The following is an 18,829-nucleotide window of genomic DNA, read 5'->3' as shown; positions in this document are numbered from 1 at the left end:
GATAATAGTATCACTGTGTATCAAAAATGGTTTGAATCGGGTCAATACTTCCCTGAGTCCGAGCAACGAAGAACAGTAAGTTCTGAGCTGTTCACAACCAATTTTTTGCCAGTTGTCTTTCAAGAAAACATCGCTTCGACACCTGAGGAGGCGGTAGATGCGCTCTTGGAAATACCCCAATCAGAGGGACAAAAGCGCTTCGATAATTGGTTCAACCGCATGAAAAAGTGTATAGATCCTAAGGAGAATATTTTGAAATAAAGCGATTTTCGATGATAAAAATTTGTTTTTGTTATCGAATCCCAAAATATAAAAGACAACCTTCGTACGATATAACATACTTGCCGTCCATTTTTCTATGGGGCTATAGAAAAGATTGGCATCAAACAGCAACAAGGAAGAAGGACCGGCGCGCTGTTGTTAACTCGGCTACAACCGTGAAGGCGGTGTCTACGCTAATAACGGAGAAGAAGAGGAAGAATCATTCCGGTTTTGCTAAGTTTTGTAAGACTTGTGATGTTAGGTTTTATAAATTTCCACGGTTCCCCGGTTTCATGTTCAAACTATGATAAATTTGAAATTTCATGCTAGTCTATTGCAATTTCATTGAGAAGTTATCCATCATAAATCTACTTCTCCCATCTTTGATATTTCGATTTAAATGTGTATAACACTATTATGTTCTGTTTTGCTAAGTAAGCTTTGAAAATATGGCGCAACGCAATCAAAGTGAGCCTACGCACTAGTTTGCATTAATTATTTCGTTCACATTTCGGTAAATATTTCCTCCTTCTGAGTTCATTATTTTTGTTTACGTCCACTTCAAACTACGGCGATCAAAGGTGGCCGCCATTTTCGTTTGATGGCCGTGTTTTGACATAATATACGAGTATATGCGCATATATGAGTGTGTGAGTGTAGCCTGTCAACTAAACAAGGTGTTAACAGTGCGCGTGCGCAAGCGCTGAGTGAACCGTGTTGAAAATGTCAGAAGAAGAAAACTTAAATAAAACCATCAAGTGTCTTTGTTGTTGGGTTGTTGGCCTAATCCGACACATTGTTGTCATAATGTTCACCAGATCGCCGGCTTTGCTGCTGCCTTTCGAGGCAGTGGGCGTGGGATTGTCTTCTAAAACGGGTGTGGGCTCAGCAAAGTGACTTACGAATGAATAAAGTTATAAAATGAGGAGTGAAATAACTGTACATACATACGTACATATGTAAGTAAATGCAAAGGCAACTTGTTGTTTGGAAATGTCAAATTATTATGCAACAACAAGAAGAAAACAAGTTCTTAGAATTATTTCTTTTTAATACAGCTTTATTTTATAATTTTTTACAATTTTTATTTCACTTCCTCCCCGGCTTCTCCCCATGCTGTTACTTTTGAGGCTTTGTCGGCTTTGGTCCAATGTCGCGCTCCTTTGCCCGCCCAATACACCGAGACAACGTCAAACCTATAAACCCACCGCGCTGCAATGGCAACAACAGCTCCAACAAAAGCAACAACCACAGCAGCATCTGTAAAAACAAAGCACGAGGCCCGAAATGCGGCACAGCGCCTCAAATGAGGCATGAAAAAATTCACAGTCACATTTGAGCGAAACCACCAAAGCTGTTGACCCACTTAAATGTTGCAAGTGACAATAACAACAACAGCAAGAGCGACGAAAAGCAAACGCAATCGATATGCATGCCACACACCTTTGAAAGTCCCGCAGTGGAGGCTTGTGCTGAGCGCACCAAACCAAACCAAATGCAACAGCGCCAACTCGTTGCACGTTGCACGCTTGTCCTGAAGCGATTCTTGCGCCTTTATGTTTGCTTTTCAAAGGTGGCAACAGAAACGAGTACTCCCAAGCCAAGTTCCTCAAGTGTTTAATGCACTTTTATGTGCTCAGTGCACACACACACACACAGTTATAGCGACGCACATACACAGAACCTCACAAATACATGTACAAATTAGCGCGAGGTCTAAAAAATATGTGTTGCATGCAACATGCATTGACGGCGCTGCGTCATTTAGTGGATGCTAAATGGGCTTTCAGAGACTTCATAGTCTTTTGTTGTTTTTATTGCATTTAGGTTTTTTGAGAAAACGTCCATAATTCTGCTGATTTATTTGTTGCGTTTGCAGTGTTATGCCCATGTGTTAGGCGTAAATTGGTCAAGGAGGCAGTAAAATGTTTCCCTTTTCACATCATTCCACATATGAAGGACCCCATTTGTTGTTGGTAACAGTAACAGTAAAGTGACTGTCTTACAATAACAAGCCTGTTGTTAATTTGCCTTCACTTGAGTCGTTGGAAGACTGTGAAGGGTTAAACGCTGACCGCACGAAATGTTGCAAGTGAAAGGTGGATGCAACAATGCGCGACGGGTCATCAGAACGCAGAGCCACACCACGCAGGTATCGAGTTAAGTATTAAAAAATACAGATTAGACCACACTGGGTTTCAGGGGAAGATAAATGCACTGGGCATTTTTTTTTTGGAGAGCACAACAAATACACTAATAACTACATCAGACAAGAACACTGTTAATAAACAATGCGTAAATCACACCGCTAATCGTTGCTGCATGCTGCGTCTAATCGGTCGAAACGCGCTTTGAAGCCGCCACTACAATGCGCCAAGCAGTGTGAAGCGGCTAATGATTCTTTGATGCAACGTCTATTGCTCGGCCAGTGTTATCTGCGCCGACTTGAGTGTGTGAAACTCGTTCGCTTTGTCTTGCCGTAGGTACCGCCTCGGCATGGCTGCGTAATTGAGAATCTGCCAGACAAGTGTCAACTGCGTGAATGTGTGGATGCCACAGTGATTTGTGGCCAGCAATTTGCAACTGTGATGCAGGGATTAGCTGCGGCGACATTAAGTTTTACGGTCTATGATTTTTTCACTAATAACTTGCTCTTCCTCAACGTCGCCATTAGACACAGGCTGCCGCGATCGTAAGGAAGCTTATGGGTCCCGCGATAAGCGCCCGAAGTGGCCAATAAAAAATAAATCGTCGTTAATTGCCTGGCGCGCATGGACCGCCGCCTGAAGCATGGGAAATTTCGCGTTGCGTTTGCGAAATGCCGAGGTTAAAAAACTGTCGTTAACGAGAAAATCTTTTCGATTACAGCAAAGCAAAAACAACAACAGAAACTAATTTCCACAATTATTATTTTAGTTGATGACAAACACATTTGATTGCAAATAATATTTGGTTGAAACGAATTTTGTATCGCTTTCAAACGCTTACAACTTGCCACCAGTGCGCTTCGCATGCCACGAGCCGGGGAAAATTATTCTTCGAGTTTCGCAATTAAACGTATGACAGCATCCTGCTGCACCAAATAAGGTCCGGAAAGTAAAACCAAAAATCGCATGCCTATGTGTGGACAACAACCTTCAGTGCAATTACACGCAAGCAGGTTAATGGAGCAACTTTCTTCGAAGGCCGACGCAGCCGCGCCGCCGAAATTGGGCAAACACACCGCACTGTAAGTGATTTCAAAGTACATATGTGTGTGCTCTGGGAACAACCTCCACCACCGCTGACGCAACTGCCTGCGATTGTGTGGCAAGTGTGGCAAGTGCGGCATTCCGCCAGCGACTTTCATTTCCAATGGAACGCGCCCATCAGAATGCGCGGCTGTGACGTGTTGTCTCGCCAAATCAGGTTGCAAGTAGACGTTGCAAAAACAGGAAAAATAATACACGAACTCAACCGACGAGTCGTACGGTAGGCCCGTGCGCTCAACGAACGAAGACACAATAAATGGTTTCTTTTTCTTGCTCAATTTGCTTTTGTGGTCGACTAGTCGGTGTATGTTTGGCGTGCCATAAGGGAAAAGGTCAATAATTCTCTGTGGCATAAACAAAAAGACAACAAAAAAGAAGGCATCAATAATAAATCAATACAGTTGTCGACTCTGCAACAGTTAGAAAAGACTCCTTAAAGACACGGTGCAGAGTCGCTGGGTAGCAGGCGGTTGCCGAATATTTTCTCAGACTTTTTGGGTCATCGGCGACAGTCGTGTGTCTCTTTTTTGTTTTGCGAGCTACTGTCGTTGAGCAAAGGCATTGCAAAGATGAAATGTGGCACTGTGTTGCATGCCTCCAGTCAGAGAGGCATAACAAGTTTAATTGGCTGTACAAGCGCGCGCGCACATGCGCAAACACAATTGAATTTCCCCAAAACAAAAACTGCAATAATCATCCCCCCTTCCTGGGGCACCGCGAGCGACTTGGCTGAAGCGTGAATGCAGAACGGATCGAAAAAGCTTGGTGCCGCTGGCAGCACGCTCACACACGCTGCCGCTTGATTTATACGCGTTGCAGCGGTGCAAATTCACTTTCCATTCGTGTTGCACTGCTGCAGCAGCCGCTGAAGTTTTGGTTTTCGATTTTGATTTTGGCATTGGTTTCAGTTTCAGTTTCGATTTCGATTTCTTTTCGCTTCGTGTGGCGCTGCGCTTTTGCCTCGAAAAAGTTATTTTACTCGCCACATTCATCAAAAGATCGACGCTGCAGCAAAGCCACACGGACGCGCGCACACAGTGCCACTCGGAAGGCGATCCGAAATATTTGCTTTCTTTCGAGTTGACAGTACTTGGCACAGGGCCAAATTATTAATTATGGTCTGACAAAGGAGATTCAAAAGTAAACGCCTAAACATGCAAGGAAAAATATTAAACGACTTGTCAACATTTTCGAACTCTGTTTGGCTTCTTGCTACGTTTGACACTAAGAACGGTTTTAAATGACAACACCAATTATCTCTATCAATTTAGCACAGAATGGACTTCATTATTGAGCATTCCGACGAAACTAAATTGCTCTAGAAACTAGATTACGCTTTAAAAAGATAATAACCACTAGGCACTAGAACGCTCAGTCAGAGAACATTTTATGTTCTCTGGCTCAGTTCTCCTTGGAAGGTGAAATATATACTCTGAACAACATTACCATTCTCTGAACAAAGATTTCCACTCAAAATCTTTTCAACACATTTAAAATTTTCTGCAAATTTGTCCAATTAGGAATTTGTAAACAATTCAATGGCACGGGAATTGATTAGTTTGCGCCTTTGTGTAGGCTACGGTTTCTAGTTATTCTGGCTGAACAATGTAGCACATACACAAACCTCGATCGCAGGAAGTGATCTCGCACCGGAAACTAACAAAATGCCTAAAGGTATGCCACGTAATTAATAATGCAAGCTTTAATAAACGACGAATACAAAAATTTAGCAATACAACCAAATGTAGACAGTAAACAACAAAAACAACAAACAATGCACCTAGAATTATTAGTCACTAAGACTTCTATCAAGCGTTATAAAATGTGATATACATATGTACATATTATACAAATGACGCGAAGAGCGTCCAGATATGAATGGGTTAAATTTAGTGCGCAAGCTGTCAACTTAGGCCATTGTCATTGGCAATCGTCGATGAATGCTTACCTTTGGCTAAAATTAAAAATACAATCGCGCAAACCCTTTGCACTCCCGCACTTGTACATATGCGAACGGCAAGCGCAGCCGATTATGATCGATGCTCGACACCATTCGATCAGTTGTGTGGCGGCGTTGTGGCTGCACGCGTCGCGGTGAACATAAACAATTCTCTGTGCAAGTCAACCGGCAAAGCCAAAGGCAAAGACGTTATCAGTTGGTGACTAAAGCCAATTTACCGTTATCGCGCTGATAAGCTGGCCATTAGGCAAGCCTCTAACTTGTCAACCGGTAGCTGCGCGACGCACTACTGCATTTCAAATCTCAACTTGAACTTGACCGTCTTCGAAACGCTAGAATGACAGCAAATAAAATTCGAATGAAGAGCAGCATTGCCGCATGCCGCAAATGTGGCAGCCGGAAAGAACGCAATGATGGTGATTGCACAAGTGAGAAAGGGCGCGCGTCTCTGTCACCAGATAGTGCCTCCAGCCTGGGAACAGAGCAGCTACTTTTGCCCAACGCCCTAACGCCGGTCTCGTTAATTGCTTCCGCTGATTTTGTGGAACGAGGACACAAACCTTCGTGGCGCATGCCGTGGTTCCTTACCGTTATGTCGTGTGTGCAGGTGAAGTGAGGAGTTTCTTTTAAGTGTAATACTTTATCGCTTTCGATTTATAGACTTCCCCCTTTTAGAACGTATGTGAGTGTGGGGTAGAACCTAAGAAAGTCATTGCACTCGCTTTGCTCTGCTTCTACTCACTTTCCCTCGAAACTGTTTGCCTATAAAACAAAAACAACAACAACTAAGAGACGGACAGCCAATTTGATAGCAATATTGAAGACAAAAACAATTAAAACGAAAGAAACAAACACAACCGCAGAACAGTTCACTTTTGAAGTGGTTGCGCTGATATACTTTCGATTGCGTAGAAACGATAAATCGAAATAATGAATGTATGTGTGTGTGTGTGTGGGAAAATGGAAATGCGCTGGAGGGGGTGGGCATGTGTTAGCACAGAATATTTTGCGGTTTTGTGCTTGCCGCATGTAACATACACAAGTGCATATGAGGCATATCTGGTTTGTCAAAATAAAAGCAAGTGAAAAGAAGCAGAAGTAAATGAAATAATTTAGTTTTGAAAGATTTTACAGCTCAGATTAGCCGTTATTTCTAACAGCTTCCGATGTGCGTTTGCTTTATTTATTCTTTTCTGCACCTAGTGTAGATTGTTTTTTGTTATTGTTGTCTTTTCCACCGTCATGTTAGAAAATAATACATTGCCAAAACCACACACTTGCACAGAAGCAGACCTGAAGCCATATCGTCTACATACACTTGCCCCATAGCGCCGTATACCGCAGAGCAGTTTGTGCGATTGTATCCAAAATTTATTTGTCAAATCGGTGACCTGCGGTTTTGTGATTTCAGCAATGATGTCAATGCGTTTGCCCCCTGTTGCAAGCAACGAGCAGTGCCGCTCAGTTTTTAAAACCGCCTTCAAGGTATGAGGAAAGGGAGTGGAATGAGATCTGCTATCAGATATATTTTTCTGAGTTGAATGTGAATAAAGGAGAGATTTATGTTATATCATTCCACTTTGAAATTACCGGTGGCTTTTGTAAATTGTCAGATCATCTGTTAGGTTAAAGTCTGTTGGCGGCGTGATCTTATTCAACACATCATTCGGAATGCGTTGAGTCGTCTTATGAAAAGTAAAGAAGATACCGTTGTAGAACTCTTAGGGTAACCGGTTTTCTACTAGACTTGCACTCCTGCTCTCTGAGGGCACTCATCAGCAACTCGGTGTAATGAAACTGTGGAACGTGATTTCAATCTCTTTACGTACAGCTGCAAGCGAAACCATTGGTTTTCGTAAAGGTCGAAAGTACAACTGTTACGTTGAGGACTGTCGTGTCGCAGTCGAGAGAAAGCGAACAAAGCGTACATGTATCAGGCTCTTTGCTAGATGTAGTCGGATGAAAGCATTTCCGATAATTGGAACCTAAGTGTGCTCTGCCCCATCCACAAAAGGCGGACCCGACCAACCAATAATCCAATTACTAGAGGATAAGCTTCTTTAACATCGCATAAAAGGAATTTTCGAGCATAATGCGTTAAAGACTGAATCCCGCTGTCAACAAACTGATTGAACTTTATTTGTTTTCTGTCGTATGCCAATAATATTGACATCATTGGCCTCAACAACCGCGCCGGTAGTTCTGCTTTCTCCAGAATGGATAAGGGAGCGAAGCAAATGGGCAAGATTAAGTATCTCCTGTCATCAAACAAAAAGTCTGGTGTCAACATTGATTGTAAATTCCTTTCTCGACGAACAAAGACCAAACGGCGAGTACCGCAGTCGATGAAACGATGAGCTGTACGATATAGAAGGCGACTTTGACATTCAGTACACGCAGGCGGAAGCAGATGTAGAGGAAGACCTCCACTCCGCTAGAAAGATCAGGTGGAAAAGTACCTGTCTACACTTGATATCTCGATTTGGCGCCTAATTGTGGTTGTTAACTCGGCTATAACCGCTTAAGCGATGTCTACGACAGTAAAAAAGAAATAACTGATTGCTTAGATTTTTAATTAAACATAAATATATTCAAAAAATTTTCTAAATTTTTGATATATAATATAATAAAATATGTACATATATTCGTATTTTGACTCATACAACGCTACAGCTTTCCGTCTACTTCATCGCCAATGGCTGTCTCAATCGACGTTTGATGTTTGTCCCTGGACATCCCTACGAAGTTTGGCGCTACTTCACCTACACTTTACTACACTCCGATCTCATGCATCTCTTGTTGAACGTGTCACTACAGGCAAGTAATCGACATCAACCTGAAAGCTCCCGAAATAATTGCTCAATGTTGCGAAAAATATGAATTGCAAAGTTTTCTGCAATTGCTCAGCAGCGATATTGCAATATTTCTCCAATAATATCAAAAACATATCTTTCCTCTTCAAATTGCTCATATTCTCCTTTCTGTCTTTAATTCACAGTGCCTAATTGGCTTTTGTTTGGAGAGCGAGCAGAGTCACTGGCAAGTGGCCTTCATCTATGTCGCGGGGGGATTTTCCGGCTCTTTGGTCACCGCATATTCTCAGCCAGAGTTGTCGTTGCTGGGCGCATCGGCGTGCGTTTACGCGCTGCTGACCAGTCATGTGCCGCATTTGGTGTTGGTGAGTCGCGGCAAAGCCTGAAATTCGTTATTCTCTTTTTTCATAGCTTTTCATTCGCTAGAATTTTCGTCAACTGCCTTACCGTTATCTGCGAATCGCGTCTCTGCTGATTTTGTGCCTCACCGACGTTACGCTCACGGTGTACCATTTTCTGGTCAGGCACAATGTGAACCCGCGTATCTGTGTGGAAGCTCACTTTGCCGGTGCTTTGTCCGGCCTCAGCTTCGGCTTTCTGCTCTACAGCGTGATTAGACGTCACTACGCCAGTCACTGTTGCTTGCTGAGTATATGAAATAAACTCACCAATATACATAATTGTATGTCTTTATATTAGATTAGGTAACCATTCGTGATATAATGTCGAAATTTGAGGGCGAATATTTTTAGACTTCATTAGTATTTCGTGCGAATAAATTATTTTTACGCTTTCAAAACATAATGAATTTCCTTATTGGGAAAGTGAGAAGTATTTATTACCCAGCAGGTGTAGGCTCGTGGTTTGAAAACGCTGAGTACGTGTAGCCACATATTGGATATACACCAACTTGACGGGATTTGCCAAGCCCAAATTCAACTATTCTAACGCCAAAGTATTTCTCTCGTGTACCTCTAACCCCCAACAGTCTTTCACATGTAACTTGCAGAACTTTGGCTTGGACATTAAAAAGCACAGTGCGTTCGAGTACTATGATATTTCGTTATATTTATTATTCTGATTGCTTCGCTTCCAAGTCAATTCAAATCACTTACTACTAAGCTTAGGTGACTAACTTTATAAATATATTCTTGCTAAATATACAACTTATACACATAAACATTAAAGTTAAAGATAAAATACTCAAAATTAAATTGGTCTCGTTCTTCGCGGAGCCAAACGTCAAACTAAAGCTAAAGAACGGGCGCCACTTAGCACCCGCTGCACCGCACTCCGGTATAAATATGCTCATCGCTTCTACATACTACTAATCAATCTTAATTCTTCTAACCACACACTGCAACCACTCGGTCAGTTAACACTCTAATTGGCCACACTTCACGCCCACCTCGGTGCATTTGCATTCCAAGCACGGGCTGGACAACTCCAGTATGATGCGACCCACCCGATACATGCGCCCGTAGATATTGCAGCCGGCCAGTTTGAGCACACCCGACGGATCAATCAAACTGTTTGAGGCGGTGTGTTGCGCTTCCAGTGGATTTGCCGCTGTAGGCGCGTCCAAAGCGACTGGTGCCGACGCTGTGGCCGAAATAATTTGTTCGATGTTTCTTTGCACTAAAGGTACACTAGTCGGCGTTGTGGTTGTCGCAGTCGTCCGCTCTGTGGCACTGCTGCTGAATGAAGACGCGCCTTGCAGAGCGCTTCCGCGTGCCGGTTCCAGCCCCTCGACCTGATTCAGTGAATTCTTATAATATAGAAGGCCTAAAAAGTCACCACCGGTGTGTTGTCCGACAACATATGGACGCTCTGTAGTGCGTTTAACCTCAAAGCTAGTGTCCATGAAGGGCAGTGTGTCAAATGGTGAACGCTGCAGCGGTTTGTTCGCGGCCGCCGTGCTTTTTGATGTTGTTGGTGGCAGCGGACTCGTAGTGGTGTTTCTATTGTTGGGGTTACGCAGAGCTGACGTGCTGTTTATTCGCTTTTGGCTCGCCGCTATAGCGATGGGAGTCTTTGTGGTTTGACGACGAGTCGAGCCCGATTTTGGTCGTGTACTCTTTGGACGCGTTGTTGATGAAATTTTTGTTGTTATGGAAGTGGATGTGATGCCCGCACGGTTTTTCTGTGTAATGGGTGTTTTCGGATTTGGCATAGGCTTTGTGTTGTTGTTGGCAGCAGTTGCGGTGCCATTCAATTTGGGGAATGTGGAGACCGATGAAGCGATAGAGTTTGTCTTAACAGCAATTCGTTTTGTTGTGTTTGTTGCCGTTGAGTTTGTTGGTACCCTAGTTGTTGTTGTAACTCTCTTTGGCTTTGCAGTTGCAGATGTGGTGGCAATGTCGGGCAAAAGTTCTAGCGAAGCTTGTGGCAAGGTTTTAAAAGGAGGCACTGTACTACTGCTAGCGCTCAAATTATGTGCCGTATGACTCTCAGCCAAATCGGATTCACCACCCAAAAGCAAATCCAAAAAGGACGCAATAGTGTTCTGGTGTTCCTCATTTGGCTGTCTCGAACCGTTTTGTTCATTAGTTGTTTCGGCGAACATTGTAGGGGGTGCGAGTTCCTCGTCTAAAACATTCGCCGACTGTGGGACTGCAGTGGTAATGTGTATAAGGGACTGACTTATATTCTCGGGATCTTCAAACACCTTAGGAGGCTGTAGTTGTATGGGCTTTTGAACTAAAATGTTCTCCTTATCTTCAATAAGAGACTTCAGATCGGGCGGCTGTTCTGTTCGAATAACGTCCTTAAATGGGTCGGGTGTAGTGATTTCTGAAAAGGAGCCAAATAAATGAAATCAGTTTATCGTGAATTGAATATTAGAAAGACGTTGTAGCGGTGATGAGTACATACCAATAACTTTCGTTGAATTCTCTCTGAGTGGGTCACCTGTAGTTATGTCAATTATATGCTTCGTTACTTGATAGCCAGTATCCACATAGGGTAGTGTATCGATTTGCTCGTCAACGTCACTTAAAACGAGTGGGTCTTTGGGTACGAAACCGCCTTCAGTTTTGGTAGGAGGTGAGAAGCCTTTATGCTCGTCTCCCGCTCCAATAAAGTCGTATTTTACAAAAGCTGCTGCCCCTCCACTTGAACCGTCCGACTTACCTGCAGTCGACGACGTTACCGGCGGCGATGGACCCTCCACATTGAACTTGTAGATATACTCCGCCTTACTACCATCCGCTATGTCCGGATAGTTGGAAAAGTGTGGCTCAGTGATGGCTGGATATATACTGCCTTCATCATATTGATCGTAGTCGATTTTCGCCGTCGGTGAATTGCTGTGATAGTAGTCGTAAAGTGGCTTGGTACGATCCGCTTTCACGGCATCCGTTGGCAGAAAAGGAATTATTTTCAGATTGGGCAGACTGGGAGGTAAAGTGGGCTCAGCGTTGGCGTCGAAAGGATCCGACTCTAATATGGTGGGGTTCGTATTAATTAGTACTGGTTTAAGGGTACTGCTTGAGGTTGCTGCAGCGGTGGTGCTACGAGCAGTGGTTGTTTTTGTTGTCGTTGTCGTAATGCCTTTGGTGGAAGTTGATTTTTCGGTTGTCGTGCTACTTGTTGTTGTAGTGGAAGTGGTAGTTGTACTGCTTTGAGGTGTTGTTGTGGTGGTCACTGGTGCTTGAGTGGACGTCAACACAATTTGGGACTTCACCATATGCTCCGGCAAAGGTTTGAAAGCGGTGACATTAGATGGAAGACTCGTCTTGACAACTTCGGCTGTTACAGTTAGATTTGCTATCTTAGAGTTTATTCGCATGGGTAGGGGTTTAAATGAAGGCAACGGTTTGGGCTTTGGGGTGGGCAATACAATTGCATCCTTCGGTCGCTTCGTTGTTGTACTTGTGGTAGTTGTAGCGTTCGAGGAAACTTTGGTTTGAGTGGTATTGAATACGTTCTCAGAGTTAAGCATATCGGAAATACCATCAAGCAGGGCGGTCAGAAGACCATTTTTCTTCTTTTCTGTTGTATTTTCTAACTCTGTTTGAGTAGTGTTCAGAGGTCGGGAAGTGGTAGTTTTTTGCAACTTCTCGATTGGTTTCTGCGTTGATTTTGGCTTGAACTTCAATTCGATGGGTTTCTGTGAGGGTTTTGGCGTAGGCTTAGTGGTGCTTTGGGTGGGTTTTGCACTGGACTTGGTTGCGGGCCTTTGTGTAGTTTTGGCCGTAGGAGTTGTGTGTTTAACGGACACTGTCGTTTGCGGCGTTTTCGTAGTAGTTGATTTTGTTGTTGCTGCAGTGGTGCTATACGTTGTTTTCTGGGATTCCGTATTGGCTACGGCTACCTCGTCCGACTTAACTGAATTGTTAACCGAAGTATTATTCAACAATGGCTTTTGTAGTGTGACGTGTGTCTCTTTGCCAATACTACTTTTACGAAGAACAGGATATTCGACAAGTGTGCTCTCACTCGACTCACTAGATAGTGGTTCGCCCACTATAATCTCACCACTGCCAGAGAAGTCTTCAAAGTCTTGGTCGATGCGATCAATACTTGTGCTATTAAGGTCATTCTGATAACTTGCCGTGGTCTCGGAGATACTCGCTCTGTCACCTGCAGTTGTGCCTGTTTTCTGATCATCTTCATCAGGACCCAACAGAATGTCCACCCATGAGAGACCGTCATAACCCGTGGTTGTTTTCAGCTCAGGTGTAACCTCTTCTGTCACTCTTGTAGACAGTTCATCCTCGTCAGTACCCAGCAGCAAGTCCAAGAAACTTACCTCAGTGGCAGCTTTTTCTGGCACTGTTGATTGAGTGTTTATCTGCGATTCCGTCACGACCTCCGTCAGAGGAGCTCCCAGCTTTTCTATATTTTGCGCAATGACTTCGTCATTATTCCCGTCGATAATTTCCAAACCTTCGCGTATTGTGTCTAAAATGCTCTTCTCATCGTTCTTCTCCAGTATATTTTGATTGTGTGTCACTGTCACCGACGGATGTCTGTCTGGTGGATATTCAGCGGGTATTTTCTTGGTGTCGTTGCCATTAAGCTCATCTTCTTTGCCGAACAACAATGAGAATAAATTGAATTGACGTGAGCTCTGCGCACGCTGACTGCCACAATCGTAGCTGGATGGACAGCACTGGCCTTTCGGGACCACCGGTATGCAGTTCTTCAGTGCAGGTGAGCATTTCTTAGGCGCACAGCGGCGCGTGCCACGTATGCAGAAACAAATGTCACACGGCTTATCCGGATCGGAGCGCATTTTCTGTCCCTCCACGTAGAACTGCTTGTTCACGGTGCAGCCACGATTGCGCTGCAAACGCTGTGACATGCGTAGGTAATGCTTGTTCGAGGTCTTGCGGTAGCGCACCTCCTGCGACGACTTGCCGGACGGCTTACTTGTGCAGTCGTAGCGCACGGGGCAGCAGGTGGAGTCGACAAAGATGGGCTTACAGCCTTCGACCGGCAGCATACATTTCGGCTTGACGCATTTCTCAGTGCCACCTGCAAGCAAAATAGCATAAATGCGCAACGGTGTCGTGGTGAATGCCTCTTAAGGGATCTAATCACTTACCAATACAATAGCAGTAGGTGCAGAGGTTTGAGGATGACATTGCCGAACCGGATTTGTACACAGTGCCATTCTTTACGCAAACTGCAAAAGAGAATTGAAAAACAAAGTATAAGTATCGAATTACATCACAGTTGAAGTTGAGGTGGCGGTTACAGTACTTCATTTCACTAAAGCTCACGTATATTTAGCAGGGAAGGATGCTCGAAAGTGTTAATTGAGAACACTTTGGAGTTATGGATTACTAATTGACATCGGAAACTTATGATCCGAAGTCTCTGTTCATACTAAAATATGTCTGAAGGACTTTGCAATAAATTTGATGCCTGTATAGTTGAAATATATATAAATCGTGTCGACGATAAAGAATCTACAAATCAAATATCGTTAGATTTTAATACTAAATTGGTGATTATTTCATACTGAATAGTACCAGACGAATAAAGCCTCTAATAATTCTTTGATTTTATGTTTAAAATGCAACGCAAATTTAGTATTCATCAATTATTTTAAACGCTTCTTTGTCACGAATGCTATACTGTTCACGAGCCACTACTAACTGACTGAAGACGATATTTACTCACCATACATATCGACCTCAGAGTCGTCGGAGCGCCGTTGCAGCATATTATCGTTTACGACGCGATCAATTGACTCCCGTTCGTAGTGATCCAAGTACGCGATAATGCGACGTGTCGCCGGTATCTTGTAGAAGGCATCCAGACGCGCGCACGACAGATACGGACAGCAGGCGTTCCGCTGCTGCACCACAATGCAACCGCGCGGCGGTGGCATCGGCATTTCGGGACATACCTTCAGACGACAGACGAGCGTCTTGCGCTGGCACTGGCACGTGAGACACTTCTCCACGGTGGGCACGAGTGATCTGTCTGCATACCAAGTGCCATTGTGATGACAGCCTGCAGCAGCATGGTCCAAGAGAATACCAAAAACAAAAATAAATACAATAAAAAACGGATGTGAAAACGGGATTAGTGAACCGGTTGAATTGTTGCAAGGTTAGCGCATGTGCTTAGTTAGTGTGTGTGTGTATGTATGCGTTAGTTAGTGTGCATGTGTGTTCGTGGGGCTGGCAAATTAAAAAGTGACAATGAAAATGCAAGTTAACGCCTCAAAATGGACAGTCAACATGAGTCGAGCCATCGCGTGGATGTGGCGCGGAGCGGCGCGTGCGGGCGCAAGGCATGCGCTCCAAGTTGGGCAGTAATTATCGCACGAGCATAAACGGTTTGTTTACATGGCGTTCGACTGGCTGCGAGGGGAGCGCGGCGGGCGAGAGGAAAACACAAGAAATTCGTGTACGACAAAGTAATGGCTTGAGTTTGAGTTGTTGAAATGGTTGTTGTTGTTGTATGTAAAAAGTGTGTAGATGCGTCTACGAGCTCGTATACTCCTGTAATTTAATTGTCGGCAGCGTTTTCATTTAATTTAAATTTAAGTAGCAATTTGTTATTGTTGTTACATCGGTCTTCGTTACAATTTTAATGGGCAGTCACGTGAACCAGATGTTATCGCGTTCCAAACATTGAATTTTGTAATTCCAACGTGTGTGAATTGTGGCTGCAGGCGGACACAAGTGTGTGTGAATATGTGGACACTTGCCATATGTATGTATTTATGGTTAAGTAAATATTGGATAGTGGAAAAAGTCTTTTCCTATTTTGTCAATGGATGTCGTTGCAGTCGTATAACTCCAGTACTGCCAATCACATTGCGTCATACCACATAGTGTTGGTAAGGTGAGATCTTAAGCTTCACCACAAAAAATTAATTTCTGGAAAATTGAAAAAAGTTACAGTTGTTCAAAAATTAGTGAAAATAATGAAGAAATTAGCTATATTTTGAAATTTTTGTATAAAAAGGGAAAAATGCCACGCAAGCCACCAATGAAATTTGTGAAGTTTACGGAGACGATGCTGTATCAGTTCGTGTACCACAAAAATGGTTCGCACGCTTCCGTTCTGGAAATTTCGATGTGAAAGATGCACTTCGCTCTGGTCGACCTATCGTCTTGAACCATTTAAACAAGGCTGGCTACAAAAAGAAGCTCGATATTTGGGTACCACATGAATTTTCTGTGAAAAGCTGAAACAAAATGAGTTCGAACCATTTCTGAAGCGAATGGTAACATGAGGTGAAAAGTGGATCAAATCAAGTGGATTGGAAAGGAATCATCCACTATGCGCTGCTCCAGCCTGTTCGAACGATTGATTCTACATTTCACTGTCTACAACTGAAGATATGGAAGCAAGCAATCGAAAAAAGCGGCCATAACTGATCAGTAGAAAGGGTTTCGTCTTCCATCAGGACAACGCTGGACCACACACACCTTTGATGAACCGGCAAGAACTGGTAGAGTTTGACTGGGAAGTTTCGATGCATCCGCCATATAGCCTTGGCCTTGCACCATCGGACTACAATTTGTTTCGGTCAATGCAGAACTCCCTTAATGGAGTAAAGTTGGTTTCAAGAGAAGCCTATGAAAATTACTTGTCGCAATTTTTCCAAGGAAACCAAAAAAGTTTTGTACTGATGGAATAATGTTTCTAGTGGAAAAATGCCCAAAAGTAGTTGACCAAAATGGTACATATTACAAACACGAAAGATTTTTTCGACTACCTAATGTTCCGATTTCGTCAAGAATGTTTTATTAAGTTTTTCAATTGTTCAAGAATTAATGGGGACACTTCGCTTTTCAAATAAGCCACAGAAAGCTATTAAAGGAAGCCTATTCTAGAATAGGTTTTGGCTAGATAATCTCACCTCTTTTTGAACGAGACGCTTTGAATGTATTCCATCTGTATGTTCGATGGGTATTGTTTACTTTCATATTCGAAATAAAACCCTTTGCAACGTTATTGTCACTATTCTGGCAGGTTGTTTCGATAAATGACACTTCGTACTTATATTTGAAATAGTTTAAAGCTTCCAAGTCATACCTTAAAGGCCTGTTGGCAGTCGCGTTAAATACTTGTTTTCTTATAAGACATAGACGATTTGAATAAGAATTATTAATTGCATATTAGATAGTTGTATTTCCCTGTGGGAAAAGCTCTGAAGGCGAGTTTTTGCTAACCATCTCTTCAACATTTTCTCTAAAATTAAATTACGAAGATTAAGTAAAGAAAAAAAGATTGTGATAATAATAGCGCCGAACAGAAAACAAAGGTTGAACTAACCTTTCAAAATAAACCATTAGGCATTCATTATTGTCATTTCCGTTCGCACGCATTCTGAAGAGTGAAAATGTTCTTAAACATAGCCAGAAACTCGCTTTGAATATCACTTTCTCACGACGAAGCAGACAAATTGAGCTTCCAAATGAAAATTGCAGTTAATCTTATGGAAATTATGAAATTTTACTTTCTACAACGATTTTGAGGCATCATTTTAATAAAAACTAATTCCATGGCGTCAACATTTCCCCCACACAATTCACACTCGAACACATTTACACGTATTAACACCACCAACTTGACGCAGAAATCACCGCATTGTGCTTACTGCCCCTAATAACAATCTCGACAAAAGCCAAAAACACAAAACCGAGACGCAGACGCACAAGTGGCACACACATCTGCGACGAACTGCGAACTCGATTTTAGTCAAGTCAAAAATTGAACGCCTCGCGGCCGAACTCGCGCCGCTGACAAACCATTAAGCGAACAAAACACTCAACACATGTTTACAGTTTTAAGAACGCGCTTTTCGCTTGATACAAAAACAAAAACTATAACCAAAAGCCAATAATAAAGGGAAATATGTAGGTAGATTCTTAAGAGCGCTTTGTGTGCGCGCTCGGTGCTAGCCCGTTGGGTGAAAGTTGGAACCAAATCAATTCTTTACACCAGCACATACACACACACCGACACACATGTGCCACCACGAAACAGTGCCAAGCCCTGGTGAGGCAGCAGAATAACATAAGCTACAACAAACAAAAGGCGCTTGTGGCTCGGAGTCGTTGCTGGTCATTTAAAGTAGTGCAGTGGCGCTGCCAGATCGCGACGAGGTCCACAAAATGCTAAACTATGCTCCTACTGCCTTTCACAAGCGCATACACACAGAGCCATACATGCGTTGCATTCTGTGTGTGGTGAAGGGCGAGCGCGTTGACCCACAACTGCAACGGGTGTCTTTCTTTGGGAAAAAGTGAGTGGAAAACGTCAGCGCAAATACAGCTAGCGAAGCCACCTACACATATGTGTGAGTGTGTGCTTTCGCTAAGCACCCGTGGATGCCGGTGCCTAATTAAAAGGGGAATTATAGTTTCCTTCTTAATTTCTACCTTCAATCGGTCATTTGTTCGCGCAGCTCAGCGCTTTTGAGCTGTGGCATGCAGCAGAACTAATCGCTGGTCGAAACATCTAGATGTAACTGTACGTGTTGGCATGCGCTGCGTAATGACCGTTACGCTGACTGTGATGAGCAAAATGTCAATTGTCCGAATGCCCACAAATCTCAACGCGGCGGCACGATAAATACGGTCGCACGGCCAGCACAAGTTTGTGTCTTGAGTCTTTTGTTTGATGGCGGATTTTCGATAGTCGCGCGCAATGCCGCGCTCTTTTTTGGTATGTGTGTGTAATTACAAACAAATTTCAGTGCGACAATAATGTAGAGTCAACGCGCAGAATGGGAAAGTCCACTCGTTAATGGCAATGAGAAAGTATTGTAGTTTCGGCCATTAAATTCACACTTTGTCTCTTCCGGTAACTCGCTCTGCCCACAAGCCGCCGAAAACAGCAAGCAGCGAATATGCTTATGTGCAGATACTGCTAGCGTCATTAGCAAGCCAATCTTTTATATAAACTTAAGTTTGTTTGTGTACGTGCAGCATTCGAGCCTCACGTTCTTGGCGCTTTTCACAACCGTGTCGCAGAGCGGCGGGTTTTCTATGATTTTCCATTGTCATTCAGCGCGTCGGATATTCTTCTGCGCATTTAAGTGTGTGTGTGTGTATTTCGTGTATGTC

At 43.3% G+C, this 18,829-nt stretch overlaps 2 protein-coding genes across 2 annotated transcripts; one reads left to right on the top strand and one right to left on the bottom strand.

Moving 5' to 3' along the window:
• Positions 1-5,588: 5,588 nt before the first annotated feature.
• On the top strand, positions 5,589-9,258 carry LOC126752310 (protein rhomboid). Its single transcript, XM_050463020.1, has 4 exons — positions 5,589-6,079; positions 8,146-8,289; positions 8,471-8,650; positions 8,712-9,258. The coding sequence occupies exons 1-4, from the start codon at positions 5,810-5,812 to the stop codon at positions 8,940-8,942; spliced, it is 825 nt and encodes a 274-aa protein (XP_050318977.1). The 5' UTR covers positions 5,589-5,809; the 3' UTR covers positions 8,943-9,258.
• A 69-nt stretch (positions 9,259-9,327) lies between these two features.
• LOC126753196 (mucin-5AC) lies at positions 9,328-14,649 on the bottom strand. Its single transcript, XM_050464434.1, has 4 exons — positions 14,418-14,649; positions 13,837-13,917; positions 11,160-13,766; positions 9,328-11,078 (listed from the first exon to the last, which is right to left on the bottom strand). Exons 1-4 carry the CDS (start codon positions 14,632-14,634, stop codon positions 9,661-9,663), a joined length of 4,323 nt encoding a protein of 1,440 aa, XP_050320391.1. The 5' UTR covers positions 14,635-14,649; the 3' UTR covers positions 9,328-9,660.
• Positions 14,650-18,829: the final 4,180 nt, after the last annotated feature.

This window comes from Bactrocera neohumeralis, chromosome 3 (genome assembly GCF_024586455.1).
Source record: "Bactrocera neohumeralis isolate Rockhampton chromosome 3, APGP_CSIRO_Bneo_wtdbg2-racon-allhic-juicebox.fasta_v2, whole genome shotgun sequence".
NCBI lineage: Eukaryota > Metazoa > Arthropoda > Insecta > Diptera > Tephritidae > Bactrocera > Bactrocera neohumeralis.
The sequence above is the reverse complement of the archived record's forward strand: the minus strand, read 5'-3'. Positions and strand labels throughout refer to the sequence as shown.

Excerpts from the sequence above, each read along its gene's own strand:
- LOC126753196 (XM_050464434.1), bottom strand. The coding sequence starts at position 14,634 with ATGCCGATGCCACCGCCGCGCGGTTGCATTGTGGTGCAGCAGCGGAAC. Across the intron at positions 13,918-14,417 it reads CTCTGAGGTCGATATGTATG|TTTGCGTAAAGAATGGCACT; the intron begins GTGAGTAAATAT and ends TCTCTTTTGCAG. Across the intron at positions 13,767-13,836 it reads CACCTACTGCTATTGTATTG|GTGGCACTGAGAAATGCGTC; the intron begins GTAAGTGATTAG and ends TTTTGCTTGCAG.
- LOC126752310 (XM_050463020.1), top strand. The coding sequence starts at position 5,810 with ATGACAGCAAATAAAATTCGAATGAAGAGCAGCATTGCCGCATGCCGC. Across the intron at positions 6,080-8,145 it reads CCGTTATGTCGTGTGTGCAG|CTTTCCGTCTACTTCATCGC; the intron begins GTGAAGTGAGGA and ends ACAACGCTACAG. Across the intron at positions 8,651-8,711 it reads ATGTGCCGCATTTGGTGTTG|AATTTTCGTCAACTGCCTTA; the intron begins GTGAGTCGCGGC and ends TTCATTCGCTAG.